The following is a 27,754-nucleotide window of genomic DNA, read 5'->3' as shown; positions in this document are numbered from 1 at the left end:
TGGAGAAGCTACTGTCCACTCTCCAAGGCAAAAGCTGTATTTTATTATTACATCGCTTCATAACACTACAGAAGCTGTTTGTCTTCATAAAGTTACTGCAGTTTTTTGTAGTACATTCTAATGTATTATTTGACATGCAATATAATCTTAAAGCTTGTTCGCATTTTTAAAAGGCCTTTTTTAAATGTTTATGTTTTGGGGGTGCAAGCATATATTGATAAAAATGTATTTCAATGGCTGATGCAGTTGCACAATACAAGTTTTTCGAGTTACGAGCCAGCCGCGTGACAGAACCAATTAAACTCGTATGCTGTAGGTCCCAATGTATTGAATTACAGGAAACAACTTTATCCCTCCTAATTCTGATGTTTAATACACTTCAACCAGTCTAAACAGCTTTAACCTGTTAGGAGTCCAATTTAGTTTTAGCGCTTTTACAGACGTTTGTGCTTACCTCTACTGCAGTGGTTCTCAACCTTTTTTCAGTGATGTACCCCCTGTGAACATTTTTTTAATTCAAGTACCCCCTAATCAGAGCAAAGCATTTTTGGTTGAAAAAAAGAGATAAAGAAGTAAAATACAGCACTATGTCATCAGTTTCTGATTTATTAAATTGTATAACAGTGCAAAATATTGCTCATTTGTAGTGGTCTTTCTTGAACTATTTGGAAAAAAAGATAGGTTTTTATTTATATTTATAAAGGATTTTTGAATTGTTGCTATTTTTAGAATATTTAAAAAATATATATCACGTACCCCTTGGCATACCTTCAAGTACCCCCAGGGGTACGCGTACCCCTATTTGAGAACCACTGCTCTACTGTATATCTTGCCTCTGCTGCGCACATGTGTGACTGGACAATTATTTTCTTCATTTTGACATAGTGCATTAACACATTGGCTCTTAAAGGGGTCCTATTACCCCAAATCAACTTTTCCTACCTGTTGGTACCTGTTTTTAGGATCCTCACTAGTACCGAAAATGTGAATTCAAACCATGGCGGAGATATTTATAAAACATTCTTGCCTTCTACCAAACTTGCTCCAAACGAGCAGTTTGGAATTTGAAACTTTAGTGACATATTTTACTTTAGTTATATCTGAAACTGATACTTTGTTATATGGGACAATGCACATTAATGAACATATACAATGTAAACGTGCCAGATTGTAGCCAAAAGCTCATTTCCATCTGTAGGCTCCGGCAGGTTGATAGCATACACAAAGTCTGTAAAGAACAGCAAAGTAAGGCAGCACCAACATCAGACATAAACAATACAATAAAATTAACACAGAAGAAAATGAAAAGTAAGACAGCACCTACATGTATAGCGCTTTTTTACCTTCAAGGTACTCAAAGCGCTGTGACACTATTTCCACATTCACCCACTCACACACTGATGGCTGTAACCATGACCCATCAGGAACAAGGGTGAAGTGGTTTGCTCAATGACACAACGGACGTGACTAGGACGGCATAAGCCAGGGATTGTACCAGGAACCCTCAGGTTTCTGGCACAGCCGCCACCTGGAATAGGCTCCAGCTGAACAAAATAGGTTAGGTTACTTTATTAGTACCCGAAGGTAAAGTTGTTTTGCAGCCAGCAAGATGAGGACATCCATTTAAACATACAGAGGAAGTAACATCTTAGATATGCAATACAAAGACCTACCACATAACAAGCATCACAAACATTGCCAAGATCACTAACTAGTACATGTACTCAAAGTTCCCCATAAAAAGGATAAAACTAAAGATGTCCGATAATGGCTTTTTTGCCGATATCCCGATATTGTCCAACTCTTAATTACCGATTCCGATATCAACCGATACCGATATATACAGTTAAGGAATTCACACATTATTATGCCTAATTTTGTGGTGATGCCCCGCTGGATGCATTAAACAATGTAACAAGGTTTTCCAAAAATAAATCAACTCAAGTTATGGAAAAAAATGCCAACATGGCACAGCCATATTTATTATTGAAGTCACAAAGTGCTATTTTTTTTTTTTAACATGCCTCAAAACAGCAGCTTGGAATTTGGGACATGCTCTCCCTGAGAGTGCATGAGGAGGTTGAGGTGGGCCTTGTTGGGGCGGGGTTGAGGTGAAGAGGTAGGTGGTAGCGGGGGGTGTATATTGTAGCGTCCCGGAAGAGTTAGTGCTGCAAGGGGTTCTGGGTATTTGTTCTGTTGTGTTTATGTTGTGTTACGGTGCGGATGTTCTCCCGAAATGTGTTTGTCATTCTTGTTTGGTGTGGGGTCACAGTGTGGCGCATATTTGTAACAGTGTTAAAGTTGTTTATACGGCCACCCTCAGTGTGACCTGTATGGCTGTTGACCAAGTATGCGTGGCATTCACGTGTGAGTGTGTGTGTGTGTGTGTGTGTGTGTGTGTGTGTGTGTGTGTGTGTGTGTGTGTGTGTGTGTGTGTGTGTGTGTGTGTGTGTGTGGGCGTGTGTGCGTGTGTGTGTGTGTGAAAAGCCGTAGATATTATGTGATTGGACTGGCACGCAAAGGCGGTGCTTTTAAGGTTTATTGGCGCTCTGTATTTCTCCCTACGTCCGTGTACCACTCCGTACAGCGGCGTTTTAAAAAGTCATAAATTTTACTTTTTGAAACCGATATCGATAATTTCCGATGTTACATTTTAAAGCATTTATCGGCCGATAATATCGGCAGTTCGATGTTATCGGACATCTCTAGATAAAACATATAAAATCCCAATCAGATAAGATTTGAGACAAGCCAGAATAAACCAATATAGACAAAAAAATAGGTACAACAGCTTATTTAGTTCTGTGATGGCAGCTGGGCCAAAACTACATCTGTACCGTTTTGTTTTGCCTCTTGGGACTAAAAACCTCCAGATGGGAGAAGCTGAAAATAACTGTCTAGGTAGTGAGATACATCAGTTAAAATGGAGGAAGCTATCGTCACTACCTGGTTGTTGTAGAGCAGTGTTTTTCAACCTTTTTTGAGGCAAGGCACATTTTTTTCATAAAAAAATCGGGAGGCACATCAGCAGAAAACGTTAAAAAATTAAACTCCACCAGTTCGTCGTGCCTTATTTTGAGTTTGTTGGTGTTTTCCTGTGTGTAGTGCTTTAGTTCTTGTCTTGCGCTGTTATTTTGGAGGCCCTTCCTGTTTTGTTGATGCTTTCCTGTAGCAGTTTCATGTCTTCCTTTGAGCGCTATTCCGCGCACCTGCTTTGTGTTAGCAAGCAAGGATATTTACGTTGTTGCTATCCTTCTTTGTGTGAACATTGTTAATTGTCATGTCATGTACGGATGTACTTTGTGGACACCGTAAGATTTTGCTGTCGTCCAGCATTCTGTTTACTTTGTAGCCAGTTCAGTTGTACTTTCGTTTTGCATAGCCATTGCCTTTCCCTTTCCCTTTCCCTTTTGTTCATTTTTGGTTTAAGCATTACATACGTTTTTACCTGCATGCTGCCTCCCGCTGTGGTCTGCATATTGGGATCACCACAAAATCATCCTAGTCTCACCCGACACATTCCGACTTTTACAAAGCAGTTAACTACCTGTTGCCACCTACTGACATGGAGTATTACGTAGTTACCCTGCCGAGTTTTACACAGCACAGACACTAAGCAACGGCACATTATTTGCAGATTAAAATTATTGATTTGCAAAAAATATTTTTGGACCAATTAGGTGAAGTTGCATAATTTGCACAGTGGTTGAAAAACACTGTTGTGGAGGGTGGCTGGAGACAACTGAGACTCACCAATTAATTTACCTGACTCTTTAACAATTTGGTTTAGGGAATTATTGTCCTTTAGTGACAGGTGACTGAACCATGAGACCAGGGAGAAGGACAAAACAGATTATATAAAAGCATGGTAAAACCTGATCATGATTGTCTTGTCAACATTAAAATGAGACAGTTTTCTCAGACAGTACAAACGTTGTTGAGCCTGTTTACACACCGCATCACAGTTAGCATCAAATTTCAGTTGTTGGTCAATTATAGTTCCAAGGTATTTATACCTGTGCACATATTCAATGACCTGGTTTTTATTCACAGTTGGCTGGTTCACATGGGGTGTTTTCCTAAAGTCGATCAGCATGTCTTTTGCTTTTGATAAGTTGAGCTGGAGGTAAGACTCATCACACCAAAGTCGTCAATAATGGGGCTTTGGCTGCTTTCATCTCCATTTAGCAAACTAACAATTACTGAATCATCAGCATATTTGATTATTGTTTTCTTGTCATATTTACTCCGACACATGTTTGTGTACAAAATAAATAACAGGGGAGACAACACACAACCTTGTGGTGAGCCGGTAGAAGTACCCTTCCTGACAGACAAAGTACAATTGATTCTGACTTTCTGCGTTCTGTTCGTTAAAAAGTTAAGGATCTAGCCAATGGGTGTCAAACTCTGGCCCGCGGGCCAAATTTGACTTTGGCCCTTGAGGCGATATCAAATTAACACTAGAGCTGGCCCGCCGATTATATACAGCGGCGGTGCCGTGGTAACACCACATTCACCGCTAATTCTCATACTTGCCAACCCTCCCGGGAGACTCCCAAATGTCAGTGCCCCTCCCGGAAATCGTCACGTCCGCTTTGCATCCATTCTAACAACGTGCCGGCCCAGTCACATAATATATGCGGCTTTTGAACGCACACACATGTGAATGCAAGGCATACTTGATCAACAGCGATACAGGTTACACTGAGGGTGGCCGTATAAACAACTTTAACACTGTTACAAATATGCGCCACACTGTGAAACCACACCAAACAAGAATGACAAACACATTTCGGGAGAACATCCGCACCAACATAAACACAACAGAACAAATACCCAGAACCCTTTGCAGCACTAACTCTTCCGGGACGCTACAAGGTGTGTTTGGGGGGCGGGGTTTGGTGGTAGCGGGGGTGTATTTTGTAGCGTCCTGGAAGAGTAGTACTGCAAAGGGTTCTGGGTATTTGTTCTGGTGTGTTTATGTTGTATTACGGTGTGGATGTTCTCCCGAAATTTTTGTTTGGTGTGGATTCACAGTGTGGCGTATATTTCTAACAGTGTTAAAGATGTTTATACGGCCACCCTCAGTGTAACCTGTATCGCTGTTGATCAAGTATGCCTTGCATTCACGTATGTGTGCGTTATGAAACCGCACATATCTTGAGACTGGGCCGGCACGTTGTTAGAATGGATGAAAAGCGGACGTGACGACAGCTCGTAGAGGACGTTAAAGGCAGTGCATTTAAGGCACGCCCCCAAGACTGTGGTCCGGGTGGACTACGAGATATAATGACTGATGAACACCTTCATTCGATAAAGAAGGTTGCCTCAGCTCAAATCCTGAGCCCCGACATTAATGAACTAGCATCCAAGAAAAGATGGCAGGTATCTGGCTTGGGCACATCAGATTAGATCAGTGTGTTGCAAACTGAGCAGTTTAAAGTCCTGAATGGTTGGTTTATTCATTGTTATTTTATTTTCAAATTGATTACCCTATGGAAAAAGTTAATGTTGATATTTACCTCAGAAGGCTGCAAATAGACAAGAGGCATTCAATATTTTTTTTAAATTGTATTTGATATGCCATTGATATTTTTTAATTATTATTATTATTATTATTTGAAACTGGATTTTGCATGTCACTGTAAAGTTATATAAGCCTTGCTTGTTCAATATTCAATGCAAAACTTGTTTGGGTCCCTATTAAAAGGTTAATTTTTTCAACTTTGGCCCGCGGCTTTGTTCAGTTTAAAATTTTGGCCCACTCTGTATTTGAGTTTGACACCCCTGATCCAGCCCATCAAGTTATTAGTCAGGCTAAAGTGCTCAGTCAACCTGCTAATCAGAATATGCGGCTGGATCGTGTTAAAAGCTGATGAAATGTCGACAAATAAAAGTCTGGCGTGAGTTCCATTTTTGTATACATAAGCAGATGAATGAATGCTTTGCTAACATACTCTCCAAATGCTTGCTCATTTACGCTTTCATCTATTCTCGCATTGACTATTGTAATTCTGTTTTAACTTGTTTCAACAAGTCAACTTTAAAGAGACTTCAGACTGCACAGTATCCGGCTGCCAGACTTATGACCGGTGCACACAGAACATCCTACATTATCCCAATTCTATCCAGTTTTCATTGGCTTCCAGTCAAATGCCGCATAGAGTTTTAAGATTTTAGTCCTGATTTTCCGTTTGTTGCATGGTGGGGCCCCTATGTATATCACTGATTTGTTGTGCCCTTACACTTCAGGGCGCTGCTTTCGGTCTTCAGGCCAGGGTCTCCCTAATGATCCCAAAAACTGATTTTAAGACTTGTGGATACCTGGCATTCCAGACTGTAGCCCCCAGGCTCTGGAATTACTTGCACCAGTCCCTTTGTGAGCTTGAGACTGTGTTGCCTTTTTTTAAAACATTTGAAGACTTTGCTTTTTAGTAAAGCTTTTAGTTAATGGACTTAACTTTTGTTTTTAATCCATTTTTTTATCCTTTTGTATTTTATTTATAATGTTGCCCTGTTGTTTAAATGTAATTGTTGTTTTAATTCACCTATGTTTTGTACAGCACTTTGTTAGAATCATACATAATGTTGGATGTAGAGAACATACAAACCCCTTATTCATTGAATCAAAAATACTGTAATTTCACGACATAGTGAATTTGCAAACAGCTAAAATTATACACAAGGCACATTACAATCTGCTACCCAATAATACACAACAATTCTTCTCAACAAAAGAGGAGAAATATAATCTTAGAGAAAAATGTTATTTAAAACATTTGTATGCACGTACAACACTTAAGACCTTGGAATATGTGGAGTTAAAAATTATGGAATGGATTAAGCAAAGAAATCAAACAATGTACTAATATGATCCACTTCAAGAAACTCTTGAAACTTAAAATGTTTACAAAGTACAAAGAAGAAGAGCCATGATAAGCATTCTGAATTAATTTCATCCATCCGTTCATTTTCTAGATAATCTTACTTATCTCACCATATGAAATATAACTTACTTCACTAATTATTATTTATTTATTTGTATTGTTATTACTTATGGAGTATATTGTGAATACATTGAGAACAGGAAGTGAACAAAAGTTTTAGCAACTCCTATGTAAAGGAAAAGGTGTAGAATTAAATAAGCTATGCTTCTTCCTTCGAACATGTTGAATAGAGAAACTGGAAATTGTGATGTATCATGTTGTATGCATGCGTGTTCGAAATGAACACAAACTCAACTCAACTCAACTTTGTGATTTCTATCTGTGAAAGCGCATTGTAAATAAAATTAATTTGCTTACTTACTTACTTACTTACTTGCATATGTGTCCAGATTCTGACCAACCTGGTGTTGGAGAGCCTCCATCCTGAGCTGAGGAATTTGATTGGACCTCGTCTAAAGGGGAAGACGCAGCAGAGGCAGAGGAATTGGATGTTTGTGAGTTTCCGTGGGACTGGACCACGTGTAATTTTCAATGTTGTATTAACACACTGCAATGATAGTGACATTTATGCTTGGCTTTTTCTAGATATCGGATGCTGTGTACAGGCAGGTTTTGGCCCAGACCAGCAGTCAGTATGATGCTCTGCTTGAAGCCTGTGAGACTCAGAAGATTGAACTGGATTCTCGGCTAAGAACCAACATGGACCAAATCATTGCATCCAAAGAGCATGTCAGCAGCAAGATTCGAGGTAACCTTGTTCACTGAAAAACAAACTCTTCGTCAGCTAAAATATATTTGATTACTTTGCAGTTACATCATAAAAGGCACCTTTTGTGGTTATGAATTGTATTAATAAGTGACACAAGTTTGTTGTTTTTAGTTAAGCGTTTGTGTACAACTCTCAGGGAATTATTTAAAAGATGTTGTGAACAAATGTAGATAATAGGTAAAGTTAATATATTATGCGATTAATCACAAAAAGTAATCACTTAATCATCTGTATATATCAGGGGTGTAATAGTATTGTAAATACCGTGGTATTTCGGTTTCAGTCTTCACAATAACACAGTGATGCTTAATGGTACCAAACAAAAACTTGGTGTGTAGTATTTTCCGGCGCTTTAGTGTTGGCGGGGTCTGAAAGTAAACTACATTTCCCCAAATCCTCTGCACAGCACAGGGCAAAGGAAATATGAGGAAACTGAAAAACTACTTGATAAATCCTCAATCCATCCATCCATCCATTTTCTACCGCTTGTCCCTTTTGGGGTCGTGGGGGGTGCTGGAGCCTATCTCAGCTGCATTCGGGCAGAAGGCGGGGTACACCCTGGACAAGTCGCCACCTCATCACAGGGCCAACACAGATAGACAGACAACATTCACACACTAGGGCCAAATTAGAGTTGCCAATCAACCTATCCCCAGGTGCATGTTTTTGGAGGTGGGAGAAAGATCCCGAGCGCAGGATCGAACCCATCCATCAAATTTTACACTGCTTGTTTCTCTCAATGTCACGGGGGGGTCTGGAGTCTGTCCAGCCAAACATCAGTTTGTGAGGTATTTACATACTTGTAAAGAGCATAATGTCATGGCTGTGTTGAGTTTCCAATAATTTCTACAATTCTTATTTTTTTTGTGTTCTGCCTTCTTCTTTTACATAATACCTTCCATAAAAAAAAAAAATTCTCACTTGAGTCCTTGAAAAGATGTTTTCATTTTTATAATATGTATTAATATTGTTCTCTATTTATATATGTGTTTGCAGCCCTGGTGTTGCCCAAAGCAGAGGCTCTCCTGAGGAGGAGCGTCCAAACTTACATCAGTTCCATCTTAGAGGCCTTGATGGAGCCCACAAGCCGAGGTTTCGCCGAAGTCAGAGATGTTTTCTTCAGGGAGGTGGTGGAGATTAGCAAGAACTTGATAAACGGAGGAGGCAAAGACAAAATGGGAGAAGTAAGTCATATTGTGTTTATTTGTTGTTTCGCCGTGCTCACAGTCATGTCACGTTTGTTTTCTCTCAGCACATGGAGAGGCTCTCTATGCTCGCCTTCCACCCTGTCAAAATGCAGAGTTGCTACGAAAAGGTGGAGGAGCTGAATCTGGAGGGGCTACAGCAAAGGTTCGACGTGTCCAGCCCCTCTGTGTTTGTCAGCAGGGCTCAGATCCTCATGGGGGAGGTGAGAGGTCGCTGGAATGTTTACACACCATCCTCAGAGTCAGAAAGCAGGACCAGTGTGGCAGACAGTAAACCTGCTGTCTGTCTCAAAACACTTCATTTTGAGTCATCATGTCAGTATTAAACATATCACCAGCACTGTGCAATAGAGGTGTGCGATACTGCAATGGATCCAATACCATGTAGACACAGGACCAGTACAGTTGATATTAACATGTTTTACTACTTTTCAATTGTAATCATAATAATAATAATAATACATTTTATTTATAAGGCACCTTTCTGGGCACTCAAGGACACCGTACAAAATCAAAACAATAAAATCAAATTGGATAAAAACAACAATAATAACAACAACAAAGATAGAGAAGAAAAGATGATTACAATGAACAGGCAGTCAGGAATAGGTGTGTTTTGAGTCTTGATTTGAAGAGGGATATTGAGTCTAAGTAACGAAGGTCTGGTGGCAAAGAGCTCTAAAGATGTGGGGCAGAGCGGCTGAAAGCTCGGGCACCCATGGTGGACAGTTTAAATAAAGGGACAGTGAGATGAATGGATGAAGAGGATCTTAGGGAACGTGAGGGCGTGGCGACATGGATCAGGTCAGAGAGATATGATGGAGAGAGGTTATGGATGGCTTTGAAAGTGAGGAGAATTATTTTAAAGTGGATACGATGTTTGATGGGTAGCCAGTGGAGTTGCTGCAGAACAGGGGTGATGTGCTGGATTGACGGGGTTCTGGTGATTATCCGGGCTGTTTGTCATATTCAAAGACAAACAGCATATAAAGATCTTTAAGGTTTTGAAGGGCCTAAAAAAGATAATTTTTTCCTTTTTTTGCTCAGGTTTATTAAAAAACTAAAATATCAGATTATGTCACAGGTTTAAATTAGTCAAATAACTCATTTTATGCACATTTATACTAATTGAAAACTCTGACGGGCAGCACGTGGGATCTGTGGTTAGCGCTTGTGCCTCACAGCAAGAAGGTCCTGGGTTCGATTCCTGGGCTCGGGGTCTTTCTGTGTGGAGTTTGCATATTCTCCCCGTTACTGCATGGGTTCCCCCAGGCTTCCTCCCACCTCCAAAGACATGCACCTGGGGATAGTTTGATTGGCAACACTAAATTGGGCCGAGAGTGTAAATGTTATCTGCCTATCTGTGTTGGCCGTACGATGAGGTGGCGATTTGTCCAGGGTGTACCCTGCCTTCCGGCCGAGTGCAGCTGGGATAGGCTCCAGCCCCCCCGCAACACCGAGAGAGACAAGCACTAGAAAATGGATGGATGGATGAATGGAAAACTGTGACATAATTTAACAAAGGGCGTTTTAATGGTTCAAATTTAAATTAAAATTTAAAAATACATGTTTGTGTTTTGTTTGGGTCTAATATTTATTGAAAAAAATTAGCAAAAATAAATAAATATAAAAATTAATCCAACATGTTTTTGGGTTTTTTTAAATAAATAAAAAAGACTTATGTCCTGTTTGGCTTTGGGGTATTATTGAATAACTGCCAGTGCATTGTGCACCTGTGAAAGAACTTGACATTGAAACTTTAAAATTTAACATTATGTGTAATAGAGTAATACAACAATTATCGCCAAAATACAGCAACGATTTATTGAAAGGACAAAAAAGCCACTCTTTGTCCTCTGAATGTTAAACAATAATCATTTGTTACATATTTTTTCATTTTGCTTTAAAACCATTTATATCATGATCATAATCAGAATTCGAAATATACAAGAAATGCAACACATTGTTAATTGAAAGAATTGAACAAAAAAAGTAAAAAATACATATTTTTATGCCCTTTGAAAAAAAGTACTTACATGTCCTGTTTGGCTTTGGTGGGTTGTCGACTACCTGCCAGTGTGTCGTACACCTGTGAAAGAATTGGACATTGACATTTTTTAATTTTACCAAAAAAAATATGTATAATGTGTTTTGGTCTTGAAAGCATTACTAAATGGCTGGATCCCCCCAAGCCTAATACATACATTTTCAATAACATGTAAAAGTGTTGTTATTGTTATTCTGGCAGCAAATGGACAACGCAGTACACACCTTTGAGCAGCTACTGCAGCAGTCTTTGACTGCACAGGGAGACAATGACTTGTGCAAAACCATTCAAGGGTGTCAGGACAGAGTTCTCAAGGTAAACACAACATTCAAACCATATAACAATGTTGTCATGTTTGCATAAGAAAAGGCCATCATGCGTCAGTGATCTGGTCTCTCTGTGTTACTGTCTCTCTTGCTCCAGAAATATGATTATGACAGCAGCACAATACGCAAGAAGTTCTTCAGAGAGGCTCTGCTGCAGATTATCATCCCGTACATGCTGCAGCAGCTTTCACCTTCTTGCACACCTGTGAGTAACTCCATTGTTATGTGTGTCTTGCTGTATTTACACTAAAATACACTTAGAGTACATTTCGGACTATAAGGCCCACTTAAAATCATTTAATTTTCTCAAAGCTCGACAGTGCGCCTTATAACCCGGTGCACCTAATGTACGGAATAATTTTGGTTGTGCTTACCGACCTCGCAGCTATTTTATTTGGTACATGGTGAAATGATAAATGTAACCAGTAGATGGCAGTCACACATAAGAGATATGTGTAGACTGCAATATGACTCAAGTAAACAACACCAAAATGTTATATTTTACATAAAAAATACAGAACATTACACACGGCGCTCAAAAATCTATCAAAATGTTTTAGTACGACTTTTGTAAGCTATGAAGCCGCACCGCTTGATGGATTGTACTGTGCTTCAAAATACGGGTATTATTGTGTGTGTATAAGGTAAGACATATTATCTGGTGTTTTGTTTCGCAATATTATGCAAAATAAACTTTTCTTACCTTGTGGTACCTGCTGATCTGTATTTGGGATCTGCATAAGTCCTGAAAATGTGCGCGTACCCGCCATTGTAATCCGTGCCGACACCGTAGTCGATAGGCTTCTTCTTTTTCTCTATCTTCTCGTTATATCTATCAGTAAACTTGCCATGAAAGCGCTAAAACATACCGATGTAGTGAGTTTACATTATTCATCCTAGGAACTTTAGTTATTAGAGAGTTCCGGTCGGACGGTTTTTCACGGGACACATTTCCGGCGTTGTTATTGCACTAGTAAGCCATAGATGAAGAGATGCTGCTCCGTTATTGATTTAAGTAAAGTCTGAATGTCATTAAAACAGTTAGCTCCATCTATTGACACTTCTTGCGCGCTACACCGCTACAACAAAGATGACGGATAAAAGACGCTGCCGAAGGTGAGCCACGTAAATAAGACCGCCCACAAAACGGCGCATCCTGAAGCGACTGTCAGAAAGCGGCTTGAAGATGATCTGTAAAACATAATCCATGCAACATTTTGACCAAAGAACCACCATTACATGTTATGTAGACCACAAGGAAGTGTTTTCAATTTAGAAAAAATAATAATAATATGACCCCTTTAATGCGCCCTATAGTCCGGTGCGCCTTTTGTATGAAAATAGTCCTGGCTAGGCCCGCTCATCGGCAGTGCGCTTTATAATCCGGTGTGCCCTATGGTTCGGAAAATACGGTAGTAGTATAATTGACCTTTCTCATAAATATTATCTTGTTACCTGTCTTGGACCCACTCGCTGCTGAAGCGTGCGCTCCAATCAGCTAAACAAACTGAGTGACTCCACTGTGATGTTTGGTACACTTATTGAGCAATTTTGTGAAACTGAAACAATACAAAAAGAATGCCATTATAAGTCAATAAAATTGAAACAGACATTTGAAATGCTAACGACACTTGCCTGATTACAGAGCAATAGCACGTACAAATACGCACTAAAACACTACCACACACATCAAACATGTGGTGGTTTAGACAGGGTAAAAAGTGTTCTAGTTTCATTGCGAAACTTTCAAACATTGCTTGGAGCGATGCGAGCAGGAACGCTACATACTGCAAACCAGAAGACAAACGGTACATACACTTCTGGTTTAAAGGACGAGACGGAAGGAAATTAGTGATGTGCGGATCGATACTGAAATATGGATATCGCCAATACCAAATCTTTATGCTCTAATATCGAATCTGAAATCAAAATATCGATACTTTTGATACTTTAGTTCAGGGGGTGTCCAAACGTTTCCCACCAAGGGCCGCATACTGAAAAGTCAAAGTATGAGGAGGCCATATTGATATTATTTTATTTTAAAAAAAAACAACAACCTCAAAACAAATAGTGTGGTTGTATTATAAGTGACTAACTTAATTGTTATTGTTAGTTAGAACAGTGGTCCCCGACCACCGATTGGTACCGGGCCGCACAAGAAAGAAAGAGAAAAAAAAATATATATATATATATTTATTTATTTATTTTATTTTATTTTATTTTTATTTTTTTTTACTTTATTTTTTTTTATTAAATCAACATAAAAAACACAGCATATACATTATATATCAATATAGATCAATACAGTCTACAGGGATACAGTCCGTAAGCACACATTAATGTATTTCTTTATGAAAAAATAAATAAATAAATAAACACTCCCTCCTCCAAAAAGGTTGGGGACCACTGAGTTACAACATTTCAGCTTTTTCTTAATACATACCGATTTTTTTGCTCATTTTTCTTACATTTTTACTGTTGTTTTATTCCCATGTAAGAATTTAATTATAATAATAATATGATTGTGTAACTGCATAACTGCATAACATACTGTCAAAAATTCTGCCTGTATGAAAATATTAATGTTCAGTTACATACATATTAAACTATATATCATTGTAATTTTTCAAATTAAAGAATTCATAGGTTGGTATTTTATTTTTTAATTAACTCACTATCTCAACTTTGTTTATTTTTAAGGATATTATATTTTTATTTTGAGAGCTTCTAATATTGTATATCTGGGGTGCTTAAACTTTTTCCACCAAGGGCAGCTTACTGGAAAGTCAAGTATGGGTGGGCCATTTTATTATTATTCTTTTTATTTATTAAAAAAAATGCTGAAAACATATTATATACATTTAAATACAACTCCTTGTGTTATAGGTGACTAATTGTATCAATATTATTGAGTACTTGTTTAAAAATGGCAGCTTTTTCTCATTACATACCAATTTTTTGCTCTTCTTACATTTGTATTGTTGTTTTTTAAATAGAAATGTTATTTGAAAACACAACTTTTTGAATTTTAGTAGACACATTAGGTATATTTGCACAAGGTATCAGTGTCGGATCGGTACTGCCGATACCAGCCTCAATTTCACACGGATCGGAAAGAAAATCAGCGGTATCGCACTCCACTTAAGGAAATACACTTTAAACCTGTAGCACCTGCAGTGAGCAAATTCGTCCAAAAGATTGCAGCATAGCACAAACAATAACATGGAAAAGATGACCTTAATGGGGGCGTAACTTTACTGATAACTGATATTTGAATTGACATTTTTTTAAATACGTTTCAGGCCTGTAAACAAATGAGCTGTAAGACTTTGTTTTAATGTAAATAAGTTGTGTCGCTTTGTTTCCCCCTTGTGGAGTTGGAGAGCAACTGCCCAACACTATCACCAGTCAGTACTAAATTTTACCATGAACTAAATTAATTCGACTTCTCAAATAGTTTGTCTTTAAATGAACTTCCTATAGACTGTGGAATGCCGGCTTAATTTGGACTCTCGAACAAAATGCGAATGAGATTAAATAGAATGAATCTGGTGTATTAAAGGCGAATAATGCAGCACAAACCTATTCCCGCTGCTTTTGTGCAAGACAACTGATTCACTTTCCGCACAACTGGAAAGATAGTCCAGAACAATAGCAACCTTCCTCGTGAGGAGAAAAAACGTGAGGAGATAGAGCCTTTTCAGTGGCAGGGCCAAGACAATGGAACAACCTATTAAGTCCCCCCAGTCTCTGAGCCAATTTAAATCTAGGCTTAAAACATATTTTTACTCCCTGGCATTCAAATCCAGTTAGACAGGATATCTTGGTTGTTTTTATTTCTTGTTTTATCCTTTTTATTTATTTATTACATTTTAGTATTTTAGGTGATATATTCTGCACTTCTTTGAAGGTATATTTTACGACAGTATTTTATTCATCCTTCCGTGTTACGATGTAAATGTGACACTATGTACCCTTTTTCTTATGTCTGTACTAGGGATGTCCCGATCCAGGTTTTTGCACTTCCAATCCGATACCGATATTATTTTTGCACTTCTGATCCGATACCGATACTGACCGATACTGGCCTATCCGAGCATGTATTAAAGTTTAAAGTTATTGAGCCTACTTAGTTGTCAGAATCATGTTGAAAAGGGTTTTAGTACTCTTGATAACAACTAGTCAGCTGATTTAGGGGAGTTTGAATAATACACAATGGTTGGTAACAAGAAAGTGACCTGTTTATTCAAGGATAAACACAAAATAGACAAAATTATACATGACAAACAGAAATGGCATCATTGAAACTAGGGCTGGGCGATATGGCCTTTTTTAAATATTGCGATATTTTAAGGCCATATTGCGATACACGATATATATCTCAATATTTTGCCTCAGCCTTGAATGAACACTTGATGCATATAATCACATCAGTATGATGATTCTATGTGTTTTGATTGATTGATTGAGACTTTTATTAGTAGGTTGCACAGTGAAGTACATATTCCGTACAATTGACCACTAAATGGTAACACCCCAATAAGTTTTTACACTTGTTTAAGTCGGGGTCCACTTAAATTGATTCATGATACAGATATATACTATCAGATATATACTATCATCATAATACAGTCATCACACAAGATAATCACATTGAATTATTTACATTATTTATAATCCAGGGTGTGGAGGGGGGCGCCGGATGTAAGTGTCAAAAAGACAGCCAAAAGAGTTTGATATGAGAATAAATCTAAAGTTAAAATATAGGGTAGAAATGTACCCATTTGCAGGAAATGTAGTCTTGATTTTCAACATTTTCTTTCAAGGCTTGCATGTCTACATTAAAACATTCTTCTTCATACTGCATTAATATATGCTACTTTTAAACTTTCATGCAGAGAAGGAAATCACAACTAAATAAATCACTAATTTTTTCATACGGTGTTGATCTGGACATTTTTGCCTCGGCATTTTGATGGTGTGGGCGTGTGGCACCGAACGGAGATAAGCGTCTCGACAGACGTTACAATATTTGAACAATGATGACGAAAACTGTTTTCTCTGTCGTGTCCGTGTGTCGAAAATTGTTACGCGCTTATTTTTTTATTTGATTTTGTGCGTGGCATATAATTGCTATGCGCAGAGGATGTTTGAGCAGTGCGCAATTGCACAGGCGCGCACCTTAGAGAGAACGTTGGTCACACGGCTGCGCTAGCATCACAGCTAACGTTAGCCATGCTGCTACCTCTCTGCTGGGAGAGGACGTATGCGTATGTGACGTATGACGTGACAGTATGTGACGTATGACGTGACAGTATGTGACGTGTGTAAGAAGGTGCACTTGCTGTCTGTGAGAGGGAGACACAGGAAAGAGTGAGAAGAGCCTGTCGTGTAATGCCAGCAGCTAAAAGCAACTGCGTGAGAATCCACAGACCTGTGGATGTGTTGAAGGTGTGCTGGAAAATGCGGAACGGAAATTAGGGAGCAGCAGAAAAGTGGAATGTATTATTTAAATCGGTGCGTTGGAAAACACGGAGCGGAGTTTTTTTTTTTAACTGGATCTGGATCGGCATTTTCCCATACCTTGCCGATACGCATTTTTTGGCAAATATCGGCAGCCGATCCGATCCAAATATCGGCAGCCGATCCGATCCAAATATCGGATCGGGACATCCCTAGTCTGTACAGCACTTTGGCCAACTAGGGTTGTTTTTAAATGTGCTATATAAATAAACTGAACTGAACTGAACTAAAACTGGATATCAGTCAGGGCACGAACAGTCTTTTCTTTCGGATTTAAAACTCCTTCTATTAATCCACTGAGCCTTTTGGATTAAATTTTAAGACAGGGGTCCCCAAACTACAGCCCGCGGGCCGTATACGGCCTGCCAGCATCCAAAATCCAGCCCGCGAGAAGTCTCACATTTTTTTTAAATTTGTCCCACCGCTTCCATGTTAGCGACATCTCTTTGTTTATAATGTCTATTTTCTGCTGGATCTAATCTCTGTTTTATGCTGCCCTTTTTTTTTGCTGCAGCTGTTACATATACTGTAATATTGTACACCAAGGGTGTCCAACTCATTTTAGCTCAGGGGCCGCATGGAGGGAAATCTGCGCACATGCGGGCCGGACTATTAAAATCATGGCATTAAAAATAAAAAATAAAAACAACTTCAGATTGTTTTCTTTGTCTTACTTTGGCCAAAAAAAGAACAAACACATTCTGAAAATATTACAATAAAAGTATAGAAAAAAACACCCGGCAGCGGTAAAGTTTAGATCAGTTGTCCCGAAACTATGGCACGCGGGCCAAATACGGCCTGCCAGCATCCAAAATCCGGCCGCGGGAAGTCTCATGTTTTAGTTTTTTTTATTTGTCCTTTCTAATTTCTTTTTATACCGCTTGTTACTCTTGGGGTCTCCTAGCTGCTCAGGCAAATCATATTGTCTAAAAATGCATTTTCCCATCGCTAACGTGACATCATCGCGCTTGCGCCGCAGTGTTATACGAGCGTGCGGCAAGTTCACACTCTTTTAATCAATTAGTGCGTGAGAAATATATATATATACATACACACACACACAGCACGGGCCAATTTTTTTTAATCCAATGCGGCCCCCGAGTCAAAAAGTTTGGGGACCCCTGCTTTAAGACATTCAAAAGTTTTGTTTCCATGATTTTGGTCCGAAAATTCCGTAGAAAAAACTCTTCCGCCAGTCTTTCATTGCATCCGACCCGATGCATTCTTGAAGGTAGCGTCATGCCTTGGCCTTTGTTAAATCCATAAACACTGCAGCAGCACATTGTGAAGTGAAAACCATTTCAGGTGACTACCGTATTTTTTTAAGTATAAGTCGCTCCGGAGTATAAGTCGCACCGGCCGAAAATGCATAATAAAGAAGGAAAAAAATTTATTTGATAAAACCCAACACCAAGAATAGACATTTGAAAGGTAATTTAAAATAAATAAAGAATAGTGAACAACAGGCTGAATAAGTGTACGTTATATGACGCATACATAACCAACTGAGAACGTGCCTGGTATGTTAACGTAACATATTATGGTAAGAGTCATTCAAATAACTATAACATATAGAACATGCTATACGTTTACCAAACAATCTGTCACTCCTAATCGCTAAATCCCATAAAAATTCCCATGAAATCTTATACGTCTAGTCTCTTACGTGAATGAGCTAAATAATATTATTTGATATTTTACGGTAATGTGTTAATAATATCACACATAAGTCGCTCCTGAGTATAAGTCGCACCCCCAGCCAAACTATGAAAAAAACTGCGACTTATAGTCCGAAAAATACGGTTCTTCTTGAAGCTCATCGAGAGAATGCCAAGAGTGTGCAAAGCAGTAATCAACGCAAAGGGTGGCTATTTTGAAGAAACTAGAATATAAACCATGTTGTCAGTTATTTCACCTTTTTTTTTGTTAAGTACATATCTCCACATGTTCATTCATAGTTTTGATGCCTTCAGACAATCTACAATGTAAATAGTCATGAAAATAAAGAAAACCCATTGAATAAGAAGATGTGTCCAAACTTTTGGCCTGTTGTTGGCATCCGTAAGTCTCGGAAGACAATGGATTGGCGCCCCTTGGATATGATTTAGTTGGTCATGCAGCGTCTGCTGTGACTGTACAGACCCACACAGGAGTGACAGACTCTGTTGCACTTGGTACATTTGTAGGTCGAGTCAGCTACAGGATGTAGTTGCTTGCTCTTTCTCTGAGCTCGCTTCTCATCTGCAAGCTGGCGGAGTTTTGCCACGCCAGCTTTCAGTCCAGTGTTCACGGTGTGTCTCCAGCTGGAACTGTCCTGAGCAAGCTCTTCCCAGGTGTTCAGGTCCATGTTGAGCGCTTTCAGGTCACGCTTGCAGACATCCTTGAAGCGGAGAATTGGCCGTCCCGTTGTCCTCTTGCCAGAAGCAAGCTCTGCGCAGAGGATGTCTTTGGGGATCCGGCCATTGTCCATTCGACGCACATGGTCCAGCTATCGAAAGCGACTCTGACAGAGGAGAGTGACCATGCTGGGAATCTTGGCTTGCTTCAGCACCTCGTTGTTTGTCACACGATCGCTCCATATAATCCTGAGTATGCGACGGAGGCAGCACATGTGAAAGGCACTTAGCCTCTTCTCCTGTGAGGAGTACAGAGTCCAGGATTCGCTGGCGTACAAGAGAGTGCTTAGCACGTAGGCACGATACACAGCGATCTTGGTGTTTATTGTCAGCATGCTGTTCCACACTCTTTGCGACAACCTGGCCAAGGTTGTGGATGCCTTGCCGATCCTCTTGTTGATCTCTGCTTTCAGTGAGAGGTTGTCAGTGATGGTGGAGCCAAGGTATGTGAACTGGCTGACGACCTCTAGTTCATAGTCGTTGATGGTGATACAGAGTGGTTCAGCATCTTGGGCCATCACATTTGTCTTCTTCAGACTGATAGTCAGGCTGAAATCGTCGCATGCCTTTGCAAAGCAGTCCATCAGGCTCTGTAGCTCGTCTTCTGTGTGGCTGGCCAGAGCAGCGTCATCTGCAAACAGCATGTCTCTGATGGTTACCTCCCGGACCTTGCTCTTTGCTTTTAGGCGAGCCAGGTTGAACAGTTGGCCGTCTGACCGAGTGTGGAGGTAAACACCCTCGGTCGATGATCCAAAAGCGTGCTTCAGCAGAACGGCAAAGAAGATGCCGAAGAGAGTAGGAGCGAGGACACAGCCCTGCTTGACGCCACTGCGGATTTAGAAAGCATCTGACGTCGAGCCGTCATATTGAACTGTGCCTTTCATGTCGTCATGGAACGACTTGATCATGCTCAGGAGTCTTGGTGGGCAGCCAATCTTCGCTAGGACTATGAAGAGCCCATCCCTGCTGACAAGGTCGAACACTTTGGTCAGGTCTATGAAGGCCAGAAAGAGGGGCTTGTGCTGCTCTCTGCACTTTTCTTGCAGTTGCCTGATGGTAAAGACCATCTTTCCGAGCGGAACCCGCACTGTGACTCTGGGTATACTCTATCAGCAAGCTTCTGCAGTCTGTTCAGGAGGACGCGTGCGAAGACTTTGCCTACGATGCTTAGGAGAGATATTCCTCTGTGGTTGTTACAATCGCTTCTATCACCCTTGTCCTTGTACAGGGTAACGATGTTCGCGTCTCTCATGTCCTGAGGTACTGCTCCTTCCTCCCAGCACTGACAGAGGAGGTCGTAAAGATGTTCCCTCTGTGTGCTGTCACCGCACTTGATGACTTCTGGTGGTATGCCATCCTTCCCAGGCGCTTTCCCTGAGGACAGGTTCTCAATGGCCTTCTTCAGTTCAGCCACAGCGGGTTTCTCGTCCAGTTCAGCCATGAGAGGGAGGCTTTCAATGACTGCAAGGGCATCGTATGTGACTTGATTCTGTCTGTAGTACAGTTCGGAATAGTGTTCCACCCATCTCTCTATCTGCTTGCCTTTGTCCTGGATGGTCTCGCCCGTGGCAGACTTCAGTGGTGCTGTAACCTTCTTGGTGGGGCCCATGGCTTTCTTGATGCCTTTGTACAAGCCCCTGATGTTTCCAATATCAGCCGCTAACTGGATGCCAGTATTCGTTAGCACATTGCCTTGCTAGTCTCTGTACTTTGCTCTTGGCAGATCTGTACACCTGCAGGGTCCTCTGGCTGGGGGATCGCTTGTATTCCAGGTGAGCTCTGCGGCGTTCTTCTACGGCTGGAGTGAGTATAGAGGAGTTGGCCTCAAACCAGTCGTTGTTCTATGTCTGCTTCTTTCCAAAGACCATCATGGCAGTGCTGTCTACTGACTCTCTAATGCGGTCCCATCTCTCTGTGGCTGAGCCACCAGGAAGCTCTGAGTCAAGCACCTCGGAGAGAGATTGGGTGAATTCCGCTACCTTGTCAGGATGTGCGGTCTTGCTCACATCTATGCGGGGTTTGCCCTGGGGCCTGGAGCGATGGATCTTCTTAGGCAGAAGTCTAATCTTGGAGTACACCAGCGAGTGATCAGTATCGCAGTCAGCGCTGTAAAAGGTGCGGGGTAAGGAGGACGCACTTCAACGGAGATCGCCTGGTGATGATCAGGTCTAGCTGGTGCCAGTGTTTGGAGCGAGGGTGTCTCCAAGACACTTTGTGCTGAGGCTTTGTCTGGAAGAAGGAGTTGGTGATGCTGAGGTCATGGTATGAGCACAACTCCAGAAGTCGTTGCCCATTCTCATTCATCTTTCCAACACCAAACTTTCCAAGACAGGAGTGCATAGAGTCATGGTCAGCGCCCACTCTGGCGTTGAAGTCACCCAGCAGTATCAGGTGCTGTTCTTTTGAGATCCTGTCGATAAGAGAGTCTAACTGGCTGTAGAACTCGTCCTTAGTATCCCTGGTGGCGCTGAGTGTTGGTGCATATACACTGATCAGGTTGACGGGCCCAGTGGTGGTGTGGAGACGGAGTGATAGCAGTCTTTCTGTGCCTTGTTGACAGGGGTCTATCATTCCCAGTAGAGAGTTCCGGACAGCAAATTCAACGCCATACTCTCTGGTTTCCTTGGCACTCTTCCCTTGCCAGAAGAATGTAAAGTTATTTTCTCTGAGAGTTCCAGAGTCGACAAGCCGCGTCTCCTGCAGTGCGGCAATGTCAACCTGCAGTTTCACAAGTTGATCGTTGATGACAGGTCTTCCGGGCATCGCTGATGGCCTGGAGGTCGTCGGACAGTCCTGGTGTCATTGTTCTGACATTCCATGTGCCCAGCTTGAGGGGAGAAGTTTTCATTGTTGAATTTGAATTTCTTGTGTTGTTGCCTGGTGCAGCAATCGCAGTCCACTTGTCGGATACTCGTACCCTACGCACCAAGTAAGGCAGGCGGACTGTGAAGTGAAGTGAAGTGAATTACATTAAATAGTGCTTTTTCTCAAGTGACTCAAAGCGCTTTACATTGTAAAACCCAATATCTAAGTTACATTTAAACCAGTGTGGGTGGCACTGGGAGCTGGTGGGTAAAGTGTCTTGCCCAAGGACACAACGGCAGTGACTAGGATGGCGGAAACGGGGATCGAACCTGCAACCCTCAAGTTGCTGGCACGGCCGCTCTACCAACCGAGCTATACCGGGACAACATCTATTTGGCTGGGGGCTGCCCAGCTTGAGGGGGGCGGTAGTTGTCCAATGAGACGTGGTGTTCTCTCCCACCGACGAAAGCAACCCCTGGCGCCAGCTTTACGGCAATCAAGCGGATGGCCTATAACCGGTAACTGTTGCTTCCCGTGTTGTTTCGACGCTTTGCAGCGAAGCTGGAGTGTCCTCTCCAGGGCGCTAGCCTGGGCAAGGTGGTATGGAGAATAAGCTGTTGCCCATGAAGCAGATCCCCCCTCTCCATGCAAATGATGGATCTAAGAGAAAGGTAAAACCGATACATCTTGGCACCAGCGGCAACGCTGGAGTTGCCGGAATGACTATGAAGACAAGGTCAGACCGCCTTAGGGACTCCGGCTCCGGATTTGATGTCAGGGTTGACTTCCCTTAGCCTTTGGTTATCCAAAACCTGCCCGCAAGGCAGCGGGAGACTCGTGGAGGGCGGGGACGTCTCTCTGCCTGTGCAGGTCCATGTAGACCTGCCCACTGCCTTTTGGCCTGTACGGTATATTTTACAGCTCATTTATATATTTTATTGTATTTTATTCCCATAGCAGTTGTTACTCCTATCCTTGTTTTGAATTCCATTCAACTTTGCTTAGTTACAAAAGTGATGCAGAATGAAGGGGTAAATATGTGATGTATTACTAAAAGATGATATTTTTTTACGTTCTTCTCCCCCTCCAGGAGCTGCCACATTTTAAAGAGCTCATCTTTGAGGACTTTTCTCGCTTCCTGCTTGTGGAAAATATGTTTGAAGAGGTGGTGCTGCAGTCCGTCACCAAGGACATCATGATGGGTGAGGGTCAAGATGCACTGAGACGTTGAAGCAACCGATTATCACATGACTAAAATGTGTGTGGGTGTGTGTGTGTGTGTGTGTGTGTGTGTGTGTGTGTGTAGCTGTGAAGGAGGCTGCCGTTCAGAGGAGGCACAATCTCTACAGGGACAGCATTGTGATGACCAACAGTGACCCCAACCTCCACCTGCTTGGAGAAAGCTCCCCTGTGGACTGGGCCACCAAATTTCCTAGCGAGGATCCGGAAGCTGTGAACAGTGGTGGCGAGGACGGGTGTTCTGGCAACAGACGCAAGCAGGTGGTGTCCATGATCCAGATGGATGGAGTACCTCTGCCCTACGAGTCGTGTTTGGAAGTTCCAGGGGTGGAGCTAATCCCGGAGGAGGACGTCGTGGCAACCGCAGAGGAGGAGGACGCTCACCTGAGCGAGGACAATCTGGATGACATCAAAGATCTCCTCGATCGCGTGGTAGAGTTGGATGTGGCGCTACCCGACACCACCGCCAACGGGACGATCACCCTGGAGGACGGTGTGCAGGAGGAAGTGAGCCGGGTCACCTCCGTCGTGGAGGACGTCTCTAACCCGCAAGACAATAGGTCTCCGCGCTCGATCCTCCAGCAGCTGGTAGAAAACAAGAACCAGGAAGCCGATAAGGTGGTAGTTCCAGGGGTGGAGCTCATCCCGAAGGAGGGCGCCGTGGCAACCGCAAAGGAGGACGACGCTCATCGGCACCTGAGCAAGGACGATCTGGAGAAAATCAAAGATCTCCTCGATCACTTGATAAACTTGCAGGTGGCGCTACCTGACGCAGATGCCAAGAACCAGGAAGGTGATAAGGTGGCAGTTCCAGGGGTGAAGCTCATCCAGCAGGAGGGCGCCGTGGCAACCGCAAAGGAGGAGGACGCTCATCGGCACCTGAGCAAGGATGATCTGGAGAAAATCAAAGATCTCCTCGATCACTTGGTAAACTTGCAAGTGGCGCTACCTGACGCAGAAGCCAAGAACCAGGAAGGCGATAAGGTGGCAGTTCCAAGGGTGAAGCTCATCCAGCAGGAGGGCGCCATGACAACCAAAAAGGAGGAGGACGCTTATCGGCACCTGAGCAAGGACGATCTGGAGAAAATCGAAGATCTCCTCCATCACTTGATAAAGTTTCAAGCGGCGCTACCTGACGCCGATGCCAAGAACCAGGAAGCCGATAAGGTGGCAGTTCCAGGGGTGGAGCTCATCCCGCAGGAGGGCGCCGTGGCAACTGCAAAGGAGGACGCTCATCGGCACCTGAGCAAGGACGATCTAGAGAAAATCAAAGATATTCTCGATCGCGTGATAAAGTTGGAAGTGGCGCTACCCAACGCTGATGCCAACGGGACGATCACCCTGGAGGACGGCGTGCAGGAGGAGGTGAGCCGGGTCACCTCCGTCGTGGAGGACGTCTCTAACCCGCAAGACAAGAGGTCTCCGCGCTCGATCCTCCAGCAGCTGGTAAAAAACAAGAACCAGGAAGCCGATAAGGTGGCAGTTCCAGGGGTGGAGCTCATCCCGGAGAAGGGCGCCGTGTCAACCGCAGAGGAGGTGGACGCTCATCGGCACCTGAGCAAGGACGATCTGAAGAAAATCAAAGATCTCCTCCATCACTTGATAAACTTGGAAGTGGCGCTACCCGACGCCAATGCCAAGAACCAGGAAGCCGATAAGGTGGCAGTTCCAGAGGTGGAGCTCATCCAGCAGGAGGGCGCTGTGGCAACCGCAAAGGAGAAGAACGCTCATCGGCACCTGAGCAAGGACGATCTGAAGAAATTCAAAGATCTCCTCGATCGCTTGGAAAATTTGGAAGCGGCGCTACCTGGCGCCGATGCCAAGAACCAGGAAGCCGATAAGGTGGCAGTTCCAGGGGTGGAGCTCATCCTGCAGAAGGGCGCTGTGACAACCGCAAAGGAGGAGGACGCTCATCGGCACCTGAGCAAGGACGATCTGAAGAAATTCAAAGATCTCCTCGATCGCTTGGAAAATTTGGAAGCGACGCTACCTGGCGCCGATGCCAAGAACCAGGAAGCCGATAAGGTGGCAGTTCCAGGGGTGAAGCTCATCCCGCAGGAGGCCGCCGTGGCAACCGCAAAGGAGGAGGACGCTCATCGGCACCTGAGCATGGACGATCTGGAGAAAATCAAAGATCTCCTCCATTACTTGATACGGTTAGATGCGGCGCGACCCGACGTCGATGCCAAGAACTAGGAAGCCGAGAAAGGGGCCGATAAAGGCGGCATCAAGGGGGGTGGAATTTGCAGCAGAGGAAGGCGGCGGCGAACAAACTGCGAAGTCCGCTTCTGAGTCGTCACCCCAGCTGCCATTAGTGACACACACCAGCTCCGGCGAGGATGCGGTCATAAACATCCCCTACGGGGAGGACACGGTCGTCGACACGGCGGAGGTGGAGGCGGTCGTAGCGTAAGAAGACGACCACGTGAGGGAAATGTGTTGACTTTATTGTTATTGCTTTGTTGATGTTGCACACTTGAAGACCAATTATCTCCTTTTTGCTCTCTTCAATAGTCGCCACGCAAGCTTCCTTCCTATTTTACGGCACGACACAGAACGCACCACACTTTTATACGCACACTTTTATACAACCATCTGGACTTTCTCTGGGGTTCTTCCAAACACAACAACAAGCCAGGAAGTTCCAGCCGTACCTCGGGTTTGACGTTTTCCTCCAAAACCTACATGCAGGAAAAACCGAGGTATCACTGAATGGTTTACTTTTAGTCCATCAACAGGGGCCACAATATTCTATAATCCATGTCTTTTAACTACTACACTTTTTCAAATGATTATATATTTTTCTAAGTGTTTCTTTGTATTTATACGTTAAGTGTGTTTAACAAGTTATCGGTGTACCTATCGTCGCAAGTAGGCGACATAAACGTGAAGATTCGTGGCCTCCAGATAGTGTTGAAATGTCACTTTTTATATTTGTCGTATTTTCACGTTCCTTATTATGGGGGAAATGATTTTCTTAGCTCAAATTGTTCCGGTGAGCCATAATATTTGCAGAACTTACAATGATTGGCTGAAGAAAAAGCCTCATGTTTAATTAACTTATGACAGGCGTGTCTGATGGTTAAATAAGGTCTCGGGGAGTGTGTGGCACACTCACTGGCTGTATTGACACTGTTGCTGTTTCATAATGACGCCATCTGCTGGATTAAAAACATCACATTTAACCTAAAAATGATATTAATTGCAAATGGAAGTTTTATACGACTAGTCAATGAGTCACAAAAAACTGATGCACTCCGACTTCTTTCAATATGAGCTGTCACGCATGAGCGGAATGTTCTGATGAACACAGTTTGATGTTTCACAGTAAAATGACACAGCAGTGGTATCGGACACATGTTTTGTTTTTTCCTTATAAAGTGACACACACATCAGGTTATTGAGGGACATTTTTTACACCATAAAAAGGGAGGATATTTTTATCACCTTTAAGAAGAAAAATAAGAAATAAAAAGGGTCTGGCCTCTTAAAAATTGCAATGAAGAGCCAATATTCCATTTCTATAGTCATTTTTTCTTCAATGTGGGGAAGAGATATGCAAATCCTTCACGTTAAAAAGAAATGTTTGATTAGTTTTGAAATCTGCTACATTTCTCAACTTTTACCGCCTTTTTAATCCTATCCTAAATATCGTACAGTTTTAGGCACTCACTGATTTATTTATTCTGAATACCTGCCTGGTTGTGCTTCACAGACATGTCATCTCGATATATGTATGGAACATTTATTGATTAATAAAGTTATTTCATCATCAGTGCTGCATAGTTTCATCGCGTTTTTCCTTTGTTTTCATTCCAAGGGGGCCGATGCAACTTTTTCATTTCTGATACGATACCATTAAATATAATTCACTCCACTATTCCAACCTTAAGTAGTCCGATACAGTATGAGCAATTCTCATAATTACTTGTATTATTTTGCAGTGTGGAATATTAGAAAAGGTTTGATCAAGCAAAACTGTCACTAACAATCGTGAATGGACTTATGCTGTCATTACATTGAAGTAGAGTGGTAATTGTTTTTGGCGACACCTAGTGGTCACCATAGTTCATAAAATTTAAGCTTATGACGCAGTAAATTGAATGATGCGGACACGTTTGTTACTGGATACTTCCTAATACGCTTCAGCCTTGGAGACTTTGTATATGTAAGTAATATGCAACTATAATGATTTGATACTTGTTTATATTGACAAATGTGCTGTTTTAGACTGCAGTATTGCTCATATAATACTGCATATTTTGGTGTCAGAGTGATATCAAGTAAATATGGGTATTGGAGGGTATAGCTGATGCCCATATCGATACTTTTTTTATTTTTTTTAAATGTAAGAAGTGGAGTGGTAATTGTTTTTGGCGACACATAGTGGTCACCATAATTCATTAAATTTAAGCTCATGACGCAGTAAATTGAGTGATGCGGACACGTTTGTTACTGGATACTTCCTAATACGCTTCTGCGTTGGAGACTTTG

The 27,754-nt window shown here is 42.1% G+C and overlaps 1 protein-coding gene across 2 annotated transcripts in view; it reads left to right on the top strand.

Annotated features, from left to right (window-relative positions):
- Positions 1-27,035, top strand: part of niban2a (niban apoptosis regulator 2a) — a 110,396-nt gene extending 83,361 nt beyond the window's left edge. For both annotated transcript variants that reach the window (XM_061980743.2, XM_061980744.2), the window contains exons 8-15: positions 7,340-7,444; positions 7,536-7,698; positions 8,716-8,903; positions 8,972-9,127; positions 11,173-11,286; positions 11,395-11,502; positions 23,112-23,223; positions 23,328-27,035. In XM_061980743.2, the coding sequence (XP_061836727.2) occupies positions 7,340-7,444; positions 7,536-7,698; positions 8,716-8,903; positions 8,972-9,127; positions 11,173-11,286; positions 11,395-11,502; positions 23,112-23,223; positions 23,328-25,456 (3,075 nt within the window). In that variant the 3' untranslated portion in view covers positions 25,457-27,035. The remainder of the gene's footprint in view (positions 1-7,339; positions 7,445-7,535; positions 7,699-8,715; positions 8,904-8,971; positions 9,128-11,172; positions 11,287-11,394; positions 11,503-23,111; positions 23,224-23,327) is intronic.
- Positions 27,036-27,754: the final 719 nt, after the last annotated feature.

The sequence above is a fragment of the Nerophis lumbriciformis genome, linkage group LG20, assembly GCF_033978685.3.
Source record: "Nerophis lumbriciformis linkage group LG20, RoL_Nlum_v2.1, whole genome shotgun sequence".
Classification (NCBI taxonomy): Eukaryota; Metazoa; Chordata; class Actinopteri; order Syngnathiformes; family Syngnathidae; genus Nerophis; species Nerophis lumbriciformis.
This window is presented reverse-complemented; position numbering and strand designations above follow the sequence as displayed.